At 33.3% G+C, this 19,731-nt stretch overlaps 1 protein-coding gene across 2 annotated transcripts in view; it reads left to right on the top strand.

Moving 5' to 3' along the window:
* Window positions 1-19,731, top strand: part of FSTL5 (follistatin like 5) — an 807,547-nt gene that overhangs the window by 530,877 nt on the left and 256,939 nt on the right. For both annotated transcript variants that reach the window (XM_024246010.2, XM_054554669.1), the window contains one exon: window positions 7,464-7,630. In XM_024246010.2, the coding sequence (XP_024101778.1) occupies window positions 7,464-7,630 (167 nt within the window). The remainder of the gene's footprint in view (window positions 1-7,463; window positions 7,631-19,731) is intronic.

Genomic DNA, 19,731 nt, shown 5'->3' with positions numbered 1-19,731 from the left:
CCCAGGGGAAGGTAACTGAGTCATGGGGGCTGGTCTTTCCTGTGCTATTCTGTTGATAGTGAGTAAGTCTCACGAGATCTAATGGGTTTATCAGGGGTTACCGCTTTGCTTCTTCCTCATTTTTCTCCTTCCGCTGCCATGTAAGAAGTGCCTTTCACCTCCTGCCATGATTCTGAGGCCTCCCCAGCCTCAGAATCCGTGGAACTGTAAGTCCAATTAAGCCTCTTTTTCTTTCCAGTCTCAGGTATGTCTTTATCATCAGCGTGAAAATGGACTAATACAGTGACTCAGTGTGAATTAGCCTAGTTTTTTGTTCGCTTTGCTTGAAATTTGATGTGCTTCTTCAATCTGTTGATTGGTGTCTTTTACATTTATGGAAAACTGTCAGCTGCTATTTGTTCAAATATTACTTCTCCTCCATTTTTTTCTGTTTTCTCATTCTGGGATTCAAAAGAACCCTGGTTTCATTAACCTTATCTGGTTTTTGCTTTTTATTCAGTAAAGTTTCATTTAATCTTTTCTAGCTTACTATTTCTCTTTTTTGCCGTGTCTAATCTGACCTTAAGTACATACATTTAATTATTAATTTCAGTTAGTATAGCTTTTACTTTTATAATTTCTACTTGATTTTTCACAAACTTGTGATGTTTATAGTTCTATTTTTTATGGTAAAAATTTCTAACCTGGAATTTTATTTTCATAAACCTAATACATCTTACAATCTTATTGGATTATTTTTAGTGTTATGTGTTATTTCTGCTCCTTCTCATCATGCTGTCTTCTCTTTTGGTGGGCCATATTATAGTTATAGTTTTCTGGGTATTGTAAATACAAAATTGTTTATAACAAGGATTGGATGAATATAATGATATTAACTTACTCCAGAGAGATTTTGTTTAAGACATCTAGTTAACAGCGTGCTGCAGTCCATATATTCAGTTTCAGATGGTGGCACCTTAAAGTCTTAGCACAGAGATGGACACATTCCATTATTTTCCCTATCCCTTATGCCTGGAAAACAATAAACCATGTAAGAACATCTAAGTATCACAGTTGTCTCTTCAAAATGAAAAAAATCCTCAACAGAATGTGCAATTCCAGGTGTAATCTCAACTCTGAGTTACAGTTCTCTTCAGAATGTAGACTGGGCAGTTCCTCACTATTCTGATATTTCTCTAATGCTTTTAAGAATAAATTATTTGTATTTAGTTCATGCTGTTTATGTGTTTGTTTGCCGTGGTGTCACTTCTGTGAATGTATTAGTCCAATTTATCCAGTCCATTGTTACCAAAACAAAGTTTCTAGATCTTTTAAATTTTGTTTTGTTTTAATTTTATAACAATTATAATAAAAGCATATAATATTTAACAAGTAGACATTTAGTCTCGAAGATTCTAAGTGTTTCATCATAATAAATTTGTGAATATCTTGGCATGTCTAAATTACGTAAGCATTACCATTTATTTTGAAATCACCTGTTTCCTGACAAAATATGCCATCAGAATTTCCTTCTTAGTTAAAAACCTTGTTATTAAGTAATTGTGGTTATCTTATATATTATGAGAATAACTAATTTATTCCATTTACAGTTTCTAAGTGATTTTCTTTTTTTGATCTATTTCTGGCTTAATATTGTATTACTATCTGCATTTAATTAGCAACTTCTTTACTGAAGTAGAGAGAGGTAAAGTACCCATTATTAGGAAACATTACTGACAAAATTTATTCTAGTCTTCATTCCTAGAATAGAAATTATAGGCATGATGAGGATAATAAGATTATGAGTCTAGTGTTTAAACAGATTTAATGAAATATTTAACATAAGTCTATAATTAGGGACATCAAAGATGTCGATATTTAGAAAAGCAGGATCTTGGTTATGAAAAGCTTGCTCTTCTTACGATTTTAAAAGATATCTTTAGTCAAAGTTCCTAAAGTCATCCTTTTTAAACTAGTGTTTCACAAATATTCATAATATTTCATTTTTTCTATATGTGTTAAAATCACATAATATTAGGTCTTTGAGGAATTGCTATACTGTCTTCCACAAAGATTCAACTAATTTACACTCCCACTGACCCAGCAACCCCATTACAATATTAATTATCCTATTACAATACAATATTAATTATCCTATTACAAAGACACATGCACACGAATTGAAGTTCATTGCAGGCCTATTCATAATAGCAAAGACATGGAATCAGCCTAAATCCCCATTAATGATACACTGGATAAAGAAAATGTGGTACATATACACTATGGAATACTATGAAGCCATAAAAAAAAGAACAAGATCATATTCTTTGCCAGGACATGGATGGAGCTGGAGACCATAATCCTTAGTGAATTAATGCAGGAACAGAAAACCGAATACCACATATTCTCACTTATAAGTGGGAGCTAAATGATGAGAACACATGGACACATAGATGGGAACAACACACACTGGGGCCTATTAGAGCATGGAGGGTGGGAGGAAGGAGAGGATCAGGAAAAATAACTAATGGGTACTAGGCTTAATACCTGGGTAATGAAATAATCTGTACAACAAATCCCCATGACATACACTGACCTATGTAACAAACCCATACATGTATCTCTGAACTTAAAATAAAACTTAAAAAATATGACATATTTTTACCCAAATTTATATTATTACTGGTAGGGCCTAGTTGCTATTGAAATCAATGCCTCATAAATACCCACTAATCATGCTGCAAGTTGTACTAAACTATACTTGTGTCTTTGGCTTCAGATTCTTCTAGCCGACACTTCAAATATTTCATTCCTTTAAAGCAAGCTCTTAGTTTTTCTCTAAGCCAAGTTGTAAAAATGAGAAAGCATAGAGAAGGATTCATAGTGTGAAAGTATTTTACTTGCCTCTTAACTTCCCTAAGTAATCAAAAACAAAAGCTGAATTAAAAAGGTAGTAATAGTCCTCGTAATGTGAGATCAGAAAAAAAATCATTAAAATTTTGCCTTAAATACTTGAGAGGGCTTCCAAGAGAAGGCAAAATTTATAAATGAAAGAAGTGCTGAAGTGTGTCAAAACACTCAGTACCATGTGTTATACTTAGCCTGTGTGTTTTTACCTTTTGCTAGGGCACGAGGTGACTCTGGACACATAATACATGTTGAGGTCATTAGAGCAGAAAGGATGCAGGGGGTATAAAATGATTGGCGCTATTTGTTGCAAAGATAGTTTCTGTACATAACTAGCATAAGCTGTTTGCATGTAGAATGCTATAAAATGAAACAAGTCATTATTAATGTATATCCAAGAAAACATGGATTAACCATAGTTAATAAAAGATTGTTTTCAATATTTTGTTTCAAAATTCTTGTTTTTAAAGTAGCAACTGTAGTCACTAAAATGTACACACACACTCAGAGGCAATTTACAATAATAGATATAAAAATCATTTTTAAATTGGATTACAGCTTGATTCATAGCTGTTGTTTTACATAATAATGCATTTCTAGAAATAATGCTCATGTATCTACAAACCTTATAATTTTGGCATTTTATAAGTGTTTCACTCAACATTGAAACATTCTTGATATAATTTAAGAATAAAAATGTACTAACCTGCACATTGTGCATGTGTACCCTAAAACTTAAAGTATAATAATAATAAAATTAAAAAAAAAACAGCGCTTAGTCCTCCTATGTTAGAACTAATTTCAAATAAAGAAAATCCCAAAGGTCAATCAATACTTTTGGTTTTGCCTACTTAGCTTAAAACACAAGTAGCTTGAACTCCATATAGTCAATTCATTCATATATTATTTACTTCACACCTACTATATAGGAAGGATTCTAGGAAGTGTTTGAAACAAAACAATTGGAGGATGATGCTTAGTCAATGTCTGTTCAATGAAGAAATGACTGAACAATTGAAAAAAAGAAGAAGAAGAAAACTTCGAAGAATGGCATCAGGGCTAAGAAAGATATCTTATGCCAATGTCGCGGCTCAGAAAATAACAGACCTCCTCCCGAGAATCTCATCAAATAATCAAGACCAATTAACCACTAGAGAAGAGAGAAGACTTCAGTGAGTAGTCACCATGCTCACATAGACTTTTCATCTATTCTAAGAGCAGCTTCTAGAGATTACCTGAGGGAATTTATCTGCATAACAGGACAACCTTTGTTCACAGTGAAGTTGTGCTTCTCACCTTCCTGCTCCCTGACTCCAGTTCAGAGGAACTTAGTCCCAGGCCATTTTTCTTTAGGCTCATTCATCTCCCCTAAAAATCATTTACTCCTACATCCCGCCCTGCACCCATCAACCCTATCCCCAATGAGGAAGAATATGTAGCATCTAAACCTCATTGGGTTATTGGGTAATCATTCTCTTGCAATTCCCCTGTGTTATACCTGTTAAATAAACATGTATGCCCTTTCACCTAAAAAAAAAAAAAAGAATAAAAATATTTAACATTTTTAACTTGCAATATTAAATCTGTGCTAATCTGTGCTTCTTAATAACTATCACAAGACAAATAAAGATGGGCATGGCAATTCTGTAACTAAAATAAATTGTGCTGCTAAATTTATTTCAGGGAAAGGCCATTTGATTTTGAGATGTAACCAGTGAACATAATTGGCTTGGTGTATTTTTTCTATACAACATAGTAGGGAAGAGGTGAAACATACAGCATGAAATATGCAGAAAACAAATCTAAGAAATTATCAAATATATAGTTATTTAATAATAAGTATTACCAAGAAATATATTTGAAGTCATTTTAAAATGTAGCCATAACATTAAAAAGTAAGTTTTTCTGTGCATGTTAATATTCCTAGTGAATAGTAAGTCTTTATTCTAATTACCCATCTTCTAAAAAAATACAGTTTAGAAAGATTGCCCACATAATGTTATGCCAAATCTCAGCATTTATTCTAAGATGATTATATTATCTAATTACCATTGTAATATATAACTATAAAAAGCACAACTAATTCAAATGGCCTGGGACCTAATAACAGATGCGGAAGGGTTAGTGAAGAGATTCCAGGGTAACTTAGTAGCAATTGTATTTCTAAATGGCAGAATAGCCAATGTTTACATGCTGTTTTTAGAACCAGATGTCCCATTATCTCCTCTGTAATTTAATGAGGAACCAGAAGCTGAAATTCAGGAATGTAAATGGGAAATTATTAATAATTCTTATGTGATACTGTACATGATACCGTTACTTTTATAATGTTCTCACTTTCTGTAAGTTTGTAACATTAAACAAAGACATAAACACTGTGTCTGCAGATTTTAACTTTTAGTGTTTCGAATTAATTGAATAATTTTTAACTTATTTATGTATATATATGTCTCTGTATGAGTGTATGTGTGTGTTTATGTTTCTGTGTGTGTATGTGTGGCTTTATATGTGTTACACATATGTGATATGTAACAGAGACATGTCATATGTATATGATAGAATATATATTAATCTAAAACAGACTGAAAATATTCCCTATTTTTTTTTTTGACACGGATTCTCACTGCGACACACAGGCTGGAGTGCAGTGGCATGATCTTGGCTCACTGCAACCTCTGCCTCCCGGGTTCAAGAGATTCTCCTGCCTCAGCCTCCCAAGTGGCTGGGACTACAGGCGTGAGCCACAATGCCTGGCTTTTTTTTCTATTTTTAGTAGAGACGGGGTTTCACCATGTTGGCCAGGCTCAAATTCCTCACTTCAAGTGATCCGCCTGCCTCTGCCTCCCGAGATGCTGAAATTACAGGCGTGAGCCACCGTGCCTGGGCGTCCCTATGTTCTTATTACTCAGGAAGCATTGAAATAAATGGGAATATGGATAAATCTGATTCAAGGTTAGACTCTTCACACAAAGAAATGGACAAGATGTTTGTTATCCATTTCTGTCTGGTTACTGTCTCTATTTTGGGTGATGTAACAAACCAAACAATGAGTTTGGGCTGAGCCTTTCTCTACTAGAACTTTCCAATTTCAAGAGCATTCCTGTTCACTTTGACAACACAAAACAATGATAACTTAAATAAGCGTGACTTTAGGTTTAGAGATTAGATGCTATATAACAGAATAGGAGTGTGAGTATATTTCTGTTTCATTTTATTAGATAATGAGGTGTCAGCCAGTGGTGAAAACACCACAGATCACTCAACATTTAATGTGTGTGTGTGTTGGGGGGGTGGTGGATTATATGTTTAATCCAGGCCTTAATCCAAACACATATGCCATGTTTGGCATTGCAATTTGTGATGATACCAAAAACCAAATAACTCTTTATTGGATATTTGCATTCTATAAAACTCACTTGTTTAGCATCTTAAGGGGAAGATAGGATTAAGAAATAGAGACAGTAGTAGAATGCTGAGAGGGAGGGAGGGGGCTTTCTCAAGAAGAATGCAGCCATTGCATATGATCATATTTATTACAAGTTAGGACACCACTTTCCTCACTCAATCCCAGTGACAAATATCACAGCCTTAACAAGGGGACAAAGGACAATTATTTCACTCTACATCGATGTTTAAGTCAGAATTCGTGGTGTTTCATTTGTGGTATTTCTAACGTGGTGAAGACTGTGAGCAAAGTCAAAATACAAGACTCAAATCATAATGTAGAAAACTTCATCTCTGTGAATGTCAGCAGGAAACAAAAGGGCAGTTTTTACATGGATGCAGAATTGGCAGACATTATCCTAGTCATCTCTCATGAAAATTGACAATGATACAGTTGATAATTCTCCTAATTGGTGAGGATTATCTGAAAACCAAAAAGGAAAGCCGGATCCAGATTTCAAATAATGTTGTCCGGCAATAGACAGAAATGTGTACTTTGGCAGAAATTATCAGCAGAAATGTGCACATTGGTTAGTTAAAATATGATATTTATCTTTAAGAATCATGAAATAACCAACACCAATGCGATCTGGTAAAGACAGCTGATGGAATTTTACTTAATTGCTGTTTGGTCAGTGAACTTCAGATTTTTACTTCTTCAACTTCCCAAACAAATCTTATGCCTTCAGAGTCAATAGGTTTCCCAGCAAAAAGATGCATTTTACCTTCTACTGCAGCCAGCAATGATCTCACCTAACCTATAATATAAATCTATCAGTGAATAAACAGCATCATTTTTATTTCAATGCCAATGACATGCTACATGTCGATTTGGCAGTTAAATAATTTATCTCTCTTTTGGGTGCAATCTGCCAGGCTTATTATAACTCTACTTCTGATATTCATTTCATGCTTAATAGTTCTGTGCCTCATGAGGATGCTTGTCAATCAATTAAATTGAAATGTCATTCTGACCTTTTATTGGAAACAATTTTCTCTTTTTTCATTTCATCACAAGCTTTTTTCCCTTTTATTCAAATTAAAAGCCTTAATTACTAGTATTCAGAAACTTTATACTATTAACCTTACAAAACTACATGCTCATCAACATTACTGACACTTCATCTTTACAGAAGTGATCCAGTTGAGTCTGCCAGAAGATCAGAAACTAAGCATCACTGCAGCAACTGTGGGACAAAGTGCTGTTCTGAGCTGTGCCATTCAAGGAACCCTGAGACCTCCCATTATCTGGAAAAGGAACAATATTATTCTAAATAATTTAGATTTGGAAGACATCAATGTGAGTACATAAATATAGTTGCTTTATAATGTATATATTTCATGTGATATACTCCAGACTTTGTGATGTCAGGGGAGCTTAATTAATATTGGATGTAGAGTAAAAGAGAATTATTGGAACATTGCTATATCTAATCTACTGAATGAGAGGTGCACTATAGGTCCTTTGGAATTATCCAAATCATTTGTATTGGTATAGTAAAATGGTTGTGTGGCAATGTATTGGTGAGAAAATGAATTGGTACAAAATCTTTACAGGGAATATCTATTAAGTTTTAATATGTAAATATTCTTATTCTATAAATCCACATGTAGGATTTATTCCTATTAATATACCTGTATGTGTATTCAAGTACATATGTATGACATCGTTCACCTTCACAATTTTGTAAAAGGAAAAATTAAAATGCCATCAATAGGAAATGTGATTGTATGGATGAGCGTATGTTCGTTTGTATGTAATAGGAATCTATAGCCATTAGAAATCAGTGAGGGGGATTTATATGTGCTAACATGAAAACATAATATTTATATGTGTTTATGTTAAAATATCCTATTATCTTACAGAACACTTCTATGCATCTAAAAATATATGTTGTTAATTTACAGAAAATTTCTAAAACTATATGAAATAATTCACAGTGTTGGTTCTAAGGATAAGGATAGGATCAGGATAGAATTAGACTTAACTTCTAATAGATATTCTTTTTTACTTTTTGCATTTCTAACGTGCATATATTAATTTTCAATAAGAAAGGATTTTAAAACTAATACTTCACATGGTTACTTACTAATAATGTTCTAATACCTATGAAACACATTCTAGAAAGATCACAGATTTGTATGACTGGCATCACGTGGCTTTCACTGAAATAATTACAATAAGTACAAGAATGTAGTATTCTGATTGGTCAATCTGGGGTCATGTGTTCACTGGGCCAATAGGGACTATAACAACTCCCATGAAGTCATCTATGCTATTATTGAGTAAGAGCTGGATAGTTTATCAATAAATGAGTAGGTCAAGAAAAAAAAAAAGCTCTCAGAAGACTTTGTACTCTACTACTCTTGGTTAATCATCTCTGAAAATAATGTTTGCATGTCAAAAGTCTGTCAGAATATCTATAATTATCAGTAATATCTATTTAATGCTCTTATGGTTGAGAAACAGCCTATAGCTTATGAAAAATCAAAAGACAATAAAGACACTTTTTGCTTTCAACATGTCATAATGTATTCGAAACAAGAAATATTAATCAAAGCAAAAAAATATTTTCCTAGCATGAAAGAACATGTTTTTCTACTCAGGTTCATTTTTAGAAATTCGGAATTTAAACTCAGTTGAATAAAGTACAGCTTCAAAAGTGCAACCAAAACAGAAACAAACTCAAGGGCGATCACCTGTTCCTTCCGTGCTATCTGTTTAGAGTGAGCATCAAAAAGTGAACATTATCCTACAAGATGAAAAGTAAAAATTGTGTGCTTATGGGATATCTGTGGAAATGAGGTGGGGCAATCCCTTGCTTTAGTGATTTTGAAGTTTATTGTTCTCTTTCATATTTTTTATCCTCATTCAAGAAAGCCATCACCTTTCCTCTTATTCTTGGCTGCTTCATGCAGAACCCCTAAAACACAGGCCTGACATGCAAGCCCAAACTCCTGTTGGTTATATTTTCCTAATGTTTTTGTTTAATGTCCTAGAATATATAAACAACACAGAGCTTCTTCAATTTTTATCATTTTTCTTATTTTGATGGAGATTTTCTAAGTTTGCATATATGTGGAAACTTTTCTTAAAGACTATCTGGAGAATAATGCTTAATTCTCTAAGATGCCAAGAACATTGAGCACATATCTCAGGTGCATTTAAGATACTTTGAGAGACAAAGCCCTTGACAGCATCATTGTGGATTTGCATTATGGTTTGTCATTTCTGTACTTTATCTTTTCTTTTATTACTGCCATCCATACTCTTAAGCTTTCCACTATTGTTTTTAATAGGCCCAGTGTATTTGAGGGTGCTGTGGTCTGAAAACCATCATTTTAAACTCATTTAAATTATTTCAAGAATAATTTGAAAGTATATGCTATGATTGATACTCTCTGGACAACTTGCAAAAGTGGATACATTCTTGTACATGGATCTGAGAAATTCTTTTGTTTCCATCCTAATACTTCACTCTGTTTCAGAAATTCCAAATTTTTGGAAAAATGATCACTGGATATGTCAGGTCTCTAAAATATACATAAATATTAGATAAGTTCTTGCACAAATACATTTTATTGGATAAAGTTATCTTGTATAAACTTTATAGAACAGATACATTTTGAGAATTTTAAAAATGTTTTCAATATTTAGAAAGTTTCAGTTTCATTTTGAGCCATATTTAGTTAAGCTGAACAAACATTCCTAATCTGTAGTGTACATAGAACTATCAGCTTCTCAAAATTAAAACAGCAGAGTGCAAAGATATCTTTCAAAGAGGAATATTTATTCCAGTTTCCGATCTATTCCTGGTGTTTTTGTTTAAGTACTATAGTTTCAACAGTCAAATTATGAAAATACATTTTGATGCATTTATCAATATAACTGTGTAATGTGACAAATATAAAATATCAGTTAAACTGTCTTTCATTTGATACTTATTTATGCTTAAAATTTGCTAATAAGGACTTCACTGTAAATAAACAACGTATATATATTTATTTATTCATTTTTCAGCACTGTCTAATGGATATCTGATGTGTTTTCTGGTTACCCAACACCTTTTGAACAGCCCTTCGATGTTTTGGCAATTCTTACCCCATTATTTTTGCTGACTAAGTTGGAAATAAAAAATCTTACTTGTTTAGCCATCCTTGTAGTTAGGGAGCAGATACGTAAATAAGGCTGTAACACAGAAACTAATGAACAGGATTCCATTTCATGAATAAGAACAGGAAAATGCAGGTGTTCTACAAAATTTATTCTCTCCACCATCCTTCCTGTGACAGAGGACACTATTTTCAAGGACAACGGTGACAAAAGCTCTGGAGTTTTTCCGTGTTCAGCTACAATGGGGTCTCCAATAGGCCAATTTCAGTATGTGCCTTGGGCATCTTTGCTGGCATTTTAGACCTCAAGCATGATACTCTGCTCTCTTGAATGTTCTGCAAGCTTCCTAATAGTCTTTATTAAATTGCTTGCCTGCTTAAAACTACCTGGAATGGGTTCTGTTGTTTGCCAGTAAGAATGTTGTCTAATTAATTTGGGGGTTTAATTACATTAAGAAATATCTATAATTCTATTTGCATAAGATGAGTTTTTCATTGTTAGATATGGATTTCTGATGTGTTGAAAGACTTTCAAAAAGGTCATATGTGAGTCAGTTTATATACCCTATAAGTGCATTATCTATTTTTACAAAAATGAATGTAATTCCCATCAAATTATATAAAGTTAAATTAATAAGTGCCTTTCATGTCAAAGGAAAGCAATGACAATTTGCAGTATCCTTTCTGACTTTTGAATATGTATATTAGGTAGGATTAAATGTATAGTCACCTAGACAACACATAAATACATTTTAATTGCAAACAATGAAAATAATATAGATGTATTTTAAAAACATAACTGCCCTTCATTTTTTATATCCCCTCATTTTTATATTCACTATATTTAATTAAAATATATTTTTATTTAATTCTTAAGTGCGGAAGAAATCCCGTGTGTATACATGTACTCTTTTCATGCATTGCATGTATAATTTTATTTCTTTAATAGGATGGGTGAATATTACTTCATGATCTCATTATCTCCTTATCTCACTAGCCCTAAGAACAACAACTCTATGAAGTAGGGAATCTTATGCCCATTTACATGGGTGAATTTTTGTTTGCTTGTTTGTTTGTCCTATAGATGGTCTGGCTCGTTGTCCAGGCTGGTGTGCAGTGGTAGAATCACAGCTCACTGTAGCCTTGAACTCTTGGGCTCAAGCGATCCTCCCACCTCAACCTCCCAAGTAGCTAGGACTACAGATGAGAGCCACTGCACCTAACCATTTTTTAAATTTTTTGTAGAGATGGGGTTTCTGAGTTTCCCAGGCTGGTCTCAAAATCCTAGCCTCAAGTGATCCTCCTGCTTTGGCCTCTCAAAGCTCTGGGTTTACAGGCATGATCCACCATGCCCAGCCTGAAAATTGATGATAAAAGAGATACTTAACTGTTTACCCAAGGTCACTGAACTAAGTGGTATCAAGTGCTGGGATTTTTACATAGCCCAATTGCCTCAAGAGCAGAAGTTTAACCACTGTGTTCAAGTGAAGTAATCCAGTTTTCTGGTGTTCTTTGGAAAATACATCCCAAATAATTCTAACCTTTATATGTTACAGCTAGATTTGCTATACTGTGCTATTATGTGTGGGTCTAATTGATATTCAATTGATGTTTGAAGATTTTCATTTTGTCTGTTTTATATTTTTTCATCAAATGAATAAAAGCATACCACCAAACTACAGGAGGCATTATGACATTGGTTTGCAACACGGGCTGTGGATTCAAACTGTCTGGATTCCAATTACTCCTCAGTCACATAGGAATGATGTGATCTCAAGAAAATTATTTAAACCCTCTGTGCCTCAGCACCCTTATCTGTAAAATGAAGATAACAGTAACATTAACTCATATTTTTTGGTGAGAATTAATGACAAAAAACACTTTAAATCTGTTAACACTGTATGAGGCACATTGCAAGTTTTCTATGAAATGACATCTGCATTTTCTCTTCTCTTTCTTTCCCTTTCTTCCCCTCCCTTCCCCTTTCTCTTCATCCTTATATATGTTTCAAGGAGTACGTATACCCTCAACCTACCTAAAACAATAGGAATTTACTATTAGGTTACATATAGTACCAAGAAAGATTGGGAATTCACAGGAAATGCTGGAACCAAATTTTATCTAGTTACAATAGCCACTGGAAATGGAGAAATGGAAGAATTTCTTTTTTTTTTTTTTCAATTCAAGGAAGGTTTAGGAATCATGCTATCTTTTCTCTTGATTAGCAATCTTTTATTAATCCCTGTTCTAAAAAATCTGCCATTATATTCACTCAGCTGGATGAATCTGCCTGTATCTGTGTCCTGGATCCTCTGTATGCCCACATTTCTGAAAAAGCTAAATGCCTTATTTTGATTTGGTTCCTGGTTTGTGAGTTCCTTTGGTAAAGGAAACTGAATTAAGCAAGCTGAGGCGAGCATAAAGACAAATATAGAGTATTGAGAGAAACCTGGAGGGGAAATAAAATAGAATTGGTTGTCAGAATTGGCAGTCAGGGGTGAAAGGAAAAGAGAAGTTGAAATGCGGAACTGTTTTGGATGTGTTAACGTGACTGAGGAAGTTGTCAGGAAGGAGTTGCATAGCAGAATCTGTTTTGCTTTGTTTGTTTTTACTTCAGAGAAACTAGGTCTAAACATTTTAGACGTTATTGTCTACATTATATTTATAATATCTGGAGTTGCTCACCGTTCAGTAACTTATATATAGTCCAGTCTAAATTCAACACATAAGTCAAATTATGTCATATTAAACTAGATTTCAATTTTACTTTTGCCACTTCTTAGCTACATGCCTACAATGGATTTATAAAATAAATTTAAACTTTAATTTCTTCATTTGTAGTAAGGAGGTTGTCATAAAATTCAGTGGTATACCATGTGTTCAATGAAATGTATGTCATTTATTCTGTTCAATATGGCATTGTTGATCATGTTCGATACCAAATGTAAAGCTCCCCAAAATATTATTTCTTTGAAGAAAGCATTATGTAATTTATATTATTATAACTCAACCACTTTACAGGTAGGGTTGCTAGACAAAATACAGAACTCCCAGGTAAATTTGAATTTCAGATATACTATAAATATTTTTATTGTATTATACACTTTTACAAAAATCACTTTGTTGATCTGAAATTCAACATTAATTGAATTTTTCTAATGCTATATGTGGTAAGTTTGGCACTTTATTTACATGAAACTCAATGGTTTGAATACTGTGTATTTTAAGTGACTTTCCTACAAATGATAATGTGGCTTATACCACTAGGATCAAATGTTTGAACAGTGAAGATATCATGTGAATTTTATCTAGTATGTTTGTACATTTCTATTGCTTTCTCATTGTTCCTCTTAGTATTTTCTTCTCTCCATCTATCTAAACTGCGTTACTATTAGCTTCCAGCACAGAGTAGAATAGATTAGGGGAAAATAAGTTAAAGTCCGAGGACCTTACTATTTTATAAAACATACTGTATACAGCTTTCATTATTTTTGCTCCATAAAGCACATGGATCTCAATCACTCATCTTTTTCTCTAGCATTCCAAGACCATGGCTTCCATCCACAAGGTAATCTCAGGGTTCAAGAAGGCTGCTGGAGCTCCAGCCATCAAACTATATTCCATCAATCTGTATTCCAGTTCCATAGCAGTATAAAGCAGGTGAAAGATAAACGACACTTATTGTTGCTCTTGTAAAGAGTCTTCCTGGATATCCCACAACCATTTATAGATCTCTGGCATGCAATAACTACAAAAATCATAGCAGGGAGGCTAGTAAATAGAATCATTTAATTAGACACACTACTCAGCATTCTGTTACAAAGGAAGAACAGAAGAATGACTATTTGGTGACAACAAGCAATGTTTACTACTCTATATAAGGTCATCTAAGAGAGTATAAAATGTTCTATTTTTTTGTTTTTCTGAATTGATTAGATATGATTATCTATTGTATTTCAAATTTAACCAACTCTGCATATCATTTGTATACCTTTGGTAAACTGAACCAGCCTTCAGTTTGTTTGTTGTTTGTTTTGCTTTTATAGGCCTTTTGTTATTTATGCTTTATTTATTTGTTTATTGACATTCAGATTGATGTGTTTTTATGCTGAACATTTCTTTTTGTAAGGATTGAGTTTAATTCTGCTGTCAAGGAATAAAAATGTAACAGGTTTCATAAGAACCTCAACCGTCTTAAAAAGAAATATAAACATCAGTTTCGTAAACAGTTTGAGAAAAGGAAATTTGCAGGCATACTAATTTAAAATTGAAATGCTGAGTCCACATGTAAATTACAAGATCCTGAATTTTCTTTCTCATTATATAGGTTTTAAGGGTTTGAATTAGACCAAATTTTTTGCCTCTAGTCATCTGAACATCTGGTTCAGGTGTTCAGTTGTGCAGTTGTCTGGGCTGTTAACAGGTCAATATAGTTTGCATTAGAAAGTATGTTATTTGCATAGCTGACACTAGTAGCTATATTTTACCTGTGCTCATCAGCCTGCACCTGTTGATTTCTCTGCTTACTGAAATTTTCCATAAGTTATAGAAGATCTGAACCATTGCCCGAAGAACATGTTGTTCTTAGTTTTTGTCCATAAAATGTACTGTTACGTACACATTCAGGAGCCAATTAGTATCTGAAAAACATGTGGCATGTGTGAATTTAGACCCTCACTTTCCAAGAAATCATGTCTCTAATACCATAAGACAGGCAGCTTTTTAGTATTGCTAATAGAACGTAAATTTAGGGCCCTTCAGTGCATAGATTGTATGTGTCACAGGAGGGGCACTAGCAATTTTGTATTCATAGTTTTGCATTATTTTTCTTAAAGAGGACCAAACCCAAATTGTGTAAACAGTAGACCTGACAAATCTTGGATTTATTCCTGTCTTACAGAAAGTTATTGTGTACTAGATGCCATTTTTAGAACCATGAGAATCAGTAAATTCATGAAAGAAGTGCTGAAGAGATGTTTGTCTCCCTGATTCACTTCTTCTTTCTTTTTTAAAAATTGAGATAACACTTAACATAATTTCTGTCCTCTCATGAAACGGGAAAAGTTCCCTTGTCCACTTAACAGGGTGTGCGACGGGACTGTGGCTCACTTCTTCATGCCCCGCTGCTCAAACCTCCACAGGAGCATATAGACGGGCAGGCTGTAGGGCTCCAGTCCCCTGGCAGTGTCTAGGGGTGAATGCTTACAGCTGAATCCCCAGTAGCCATGTGTTACAGGGTGCTCTTTTAGTTTTGCTCTTCTATTTTGCAGTCATAGGCGGCTTGTGTTAACCAGCTCAATTAGACCCTTTACCTTGTTGCAAGGACAGCGAGCTTTCTGTATCCTGAGGTTCTTGCCTTGGTGTACCGGAAGAATCGGATCACACATGGGCTTGGAGAATGAGTGCAAGGTTTTATTGAGTGGAAATAGCTCTTAGCAGATGGGGGAGCCAGTAGGGAGACGGCTTTCCCCTGGAGTCGGGTCATTTGGCGGCCCGGGCTCTCCTCCAATTGCCCCAGCCAAACTCCGTGTCTTTCTGCCAGTCGGTGGCTGCTAGTGTGCTGGTGCCTGTCAGTCTGTTCCTCTCGACGTCCAGCTGCTTGTGTGTCTGCCTGCTGGGATCTAGGGGGTTTTTATGGGCACAAGATGGGGGCGTAGCAGGCCAGGTGGTTTTAGGAAATACAACATTTGGGCAGGAAAACAAAAATGCCTGTCCTCACCTAGGTCTGTAGGAGTGGAGCCCTAGCCAGGGACCATACCCTCCTCTACCCAGCGCTTCCCTTCCCCCTTTCCGCATCATTTAAAGGGACCATGCTTTTCCCTTCCCATCACTACTGTATCATTAACACATTTTGAAGTGCACAATACAATATGTCAACTATCAGCATGATGTTTTATAGCAGATCTCTAAAACTTATTTATCTTGCATCACTGAAACTTTATACCCATTAAGAACAACTCCCCGTTTCCCTTTCCCACAGCCCCTGGAAACCACCGTTCTACTCTGTTTCTATGACTTTAATTTTTTTAGATTTCTCATATAAATGGAATTTATTTTCTATAACTGGCTGATTACCCTCAGCATTATATCCTCCATGTTCATCTATATTGTCAATTATGGCAAGATATTCTCTTATTTTTTTAAGACTGAATTATTTTATTATATATAATATATCATATATATGATAGATGATATATAATATATCATATATATGATAGATGATATATGATATATGATCTATATGATAGATGATATATGATATATATGATATATCATATAGATGATATATATGATATAATATATATAATAATATTATATATAATATAATATATAATATATATAATATGATATATATGATATAATATATATAATATGATATTATATATCATATTATATATATAATATTATATTATATATCATATTATATATATAATATTATATTATATATCATATTATATATATAATATAATATATATATCCATTCATCTGTTGATGGACATTTATGTTATCTCCTTTGTTGACTATGGTGAATAATGCTACAATGACGTGTGTGTAGATATCTCTTTGAGATAATGATTTCAATTATTTTAGATATGCTGGAAGTGGGATTGTTGGATCATATTGTAGTTCCACTTTTAATTTTTTGTGGAGCCACCATACTGTTTTCTATAGTGGATACACAATTTTACAACAGTGTGCATATCCTTGAAAACACACATACATGCACACACACACATACACACACACGATAACAAGTGTTTTCGATAGATAAATAGATAGATAGAGAGATAGACAGATAGTTATCCCTTCTAACATGTGAGGTGATATCGCAATGTGCTTGGGACTTGAGTTCTGCTGATGATTAGTGATGTTGAACATTTTTTCATACACCTGTTGGACATTTGTATGTCTTTTTTAGAGAAATGTCTATTCAATTCTTTTACTCCTTTTTAATTGTTTTTTGTGTTTGTGTGTGTGTGTGGCTGTTGTTGACATACAGAAAAGGCATTTGACAGAATGCAATGCTCTTTCACCGTAAAAGCTCTCAACAGACTAGGTATAGAGGGAATTAACACAATGAAGGCACATATAAAAATCCCACCCCTAACATCATACTCAATATTGAAAAATAAAGCTATTTTTCTATGAGCAGGAACAGTTTAAGAATGCAACTCTCAACACTTCTATTCAACATAGTACTGGAAGTCTTAGCCAGATCAATTAGGCAAGTAAAAGAATTAAAAGGCATACAAATTATAAAGGAAAAGGTAAAATATGTGTGTTTGCAGAAGACATGATCATATGTGTAGAAAACCCTAAAAACTACACCCGCATCCCGTCCCCCAACACATTAGAGGTAACAAATGAATTCAGTTGAGTTGAAAGATACCAAATCAACATATATCAGTTGCTGATTTGCATGAATCTATTCACTATCAATTATCTAAAGAGAAATTAATCCATATTATCCAAAGCAATGTACAGAACCAGTATAATCCTTACCAAAATCTTGGCTTTTTTTTTTTACCGAAATAAAAGCAACAATCCTGAAATTTATATGGAACCACAAGAACCCTGAATAGCCAAAGTAACACTGCAAAAGAAGAAACAAAACTAAAGTATTTCATTTCCTTATTTCAAAACTTACTACTGAGCTACAGTAATTAAAACAGCATGGCACCAGCATAAAGACAGATATATCGACCTATGGAACAATATACAGGGTCTGTGCATAGATGTTCAATTGATCTTCTAGAAGGGTACCAAAAATACACCGTGGAGAAAGTATCATCTCTTCAACAAATCTTGTTGAGAGGACTGGATATTCACATGCAAAAGAATCAGGTTGAACTTTTGTCTTACACCTTATACAAAAGTCAACTCAAAATGAAATAAATACTTAAATAAAGACCTGTCACTGTAAAATTCCTAAATGAAAACATAGGGGAAAAGCCTCATGGCATTGGCCTTGGTAGTGATTTCTTGAATATGACACCAAAAGCACAGGCAGCAAAAGCAAAAATAGGTAAATGGGAATACATCAAACTAAATAGTTTCTGCATAGCAAAGGAAACAATCAAAAAGTGGAGAGGCAATGTATGGAAGTAGAGAAAATATTTGCAAACTCTATATCTAATAAAAGGTTACTATTAAAATAAAGAACTCATACAACACAACTGCAAAAACAAATAAAAATAGTAATAATAAAAACAATAGTAACCTGATTAAAAGATGATCATTTGTGTGGTAATTCTCTTTCTGCAACTTATGTGGAGTGGCTCATAGCATATACAGTTGATCTCTATTTAAAGCAAAGTATTCTGTTGAAAAGAAAAACACAGACAGATAATAAACAACTGAAACTATAATTTTAATTTAGCCAGAATTCAATTGCAGGTGTGGCAGCTTGCCATATTATTTTTTTGTTTGTAAAAAGATTTTCTGCAGTGCATAGCTAGCAAAATTAGCAATGGGAGAAAATATATCCAAACATAACACAATTTTCATAATATGTCTGGATTTTAAATGTCATTACATTCTTAATAGAGAATATTATATCTTATTAAAAAAGGTTTCAGAATATGTACTATACTTCAAAAGTATAAGTAATATACTCAAATCATATCTAGATTTCAGAGACTGAGAGATTTTAATAGTTGAGGCCTCTAACTAAACTGCTGAATTTTTAATATTTAAAGCAGTGAGAAAATACAACTTTTCTACTTAAAAGTATAAAGTGTATACACATGCATAAATATATATAATATATGAGATGTATATTATAGAGAGAGCTCTAGAAAATATATATAATATATGAGATATATAATACATGATATATAATATATATGATATACATTATATATGATATATTTTTATATATATTTTATATATATATATATGAGAAAGGGTTTTTGTCCTTTAGGTTATTCATTGCTAACAGAAGCCAAATTTTATATCATTGATAAAAATAATTTAATCTGCAAAATTGTTTTTTAACATTTTAGAAAGCTAGAGTGTTATTTTTTAATATAGTGTGTATTAGAGGATACCATCAAACTCAGATATTTAAAAATAAAGCTATTGACTTTTTTCTTCTCCAGACTATAAATAATGCACTTCTTATTCCACTTCAACTAAAAACGTAGAAATTTAATATTTTTAATAGAATACATCATTCACCGCATAATTTTTATCACTGATTCATTTTTAATATGGGCCTGAGGACATGTGGCTCTTAAAATCCAAGTGGAATCAGAGAGTATTTATGATTCAAAAGCTTGTAAGCCA

Source organism: Pongo abelii, chromosome 3 (assembly GCF_028885655.2).
Source record: "Pongo abelii isolate AG06213 chromosome 3, NHGRI_mPonAbe1-v2.0_pri, whole genome shotgun sequence".
Taxonomy (NCBI): Eukaryota; Metazoa; Chordata; class Mammalia; order Primates; family Hominidae; genus Pongo; species Pongo abelii.
The sequence above is the reverse complement of the archived record's forward strand: the minus strand, read 5'-3'. Positions and strand labels throughout refer to the sequence as shown.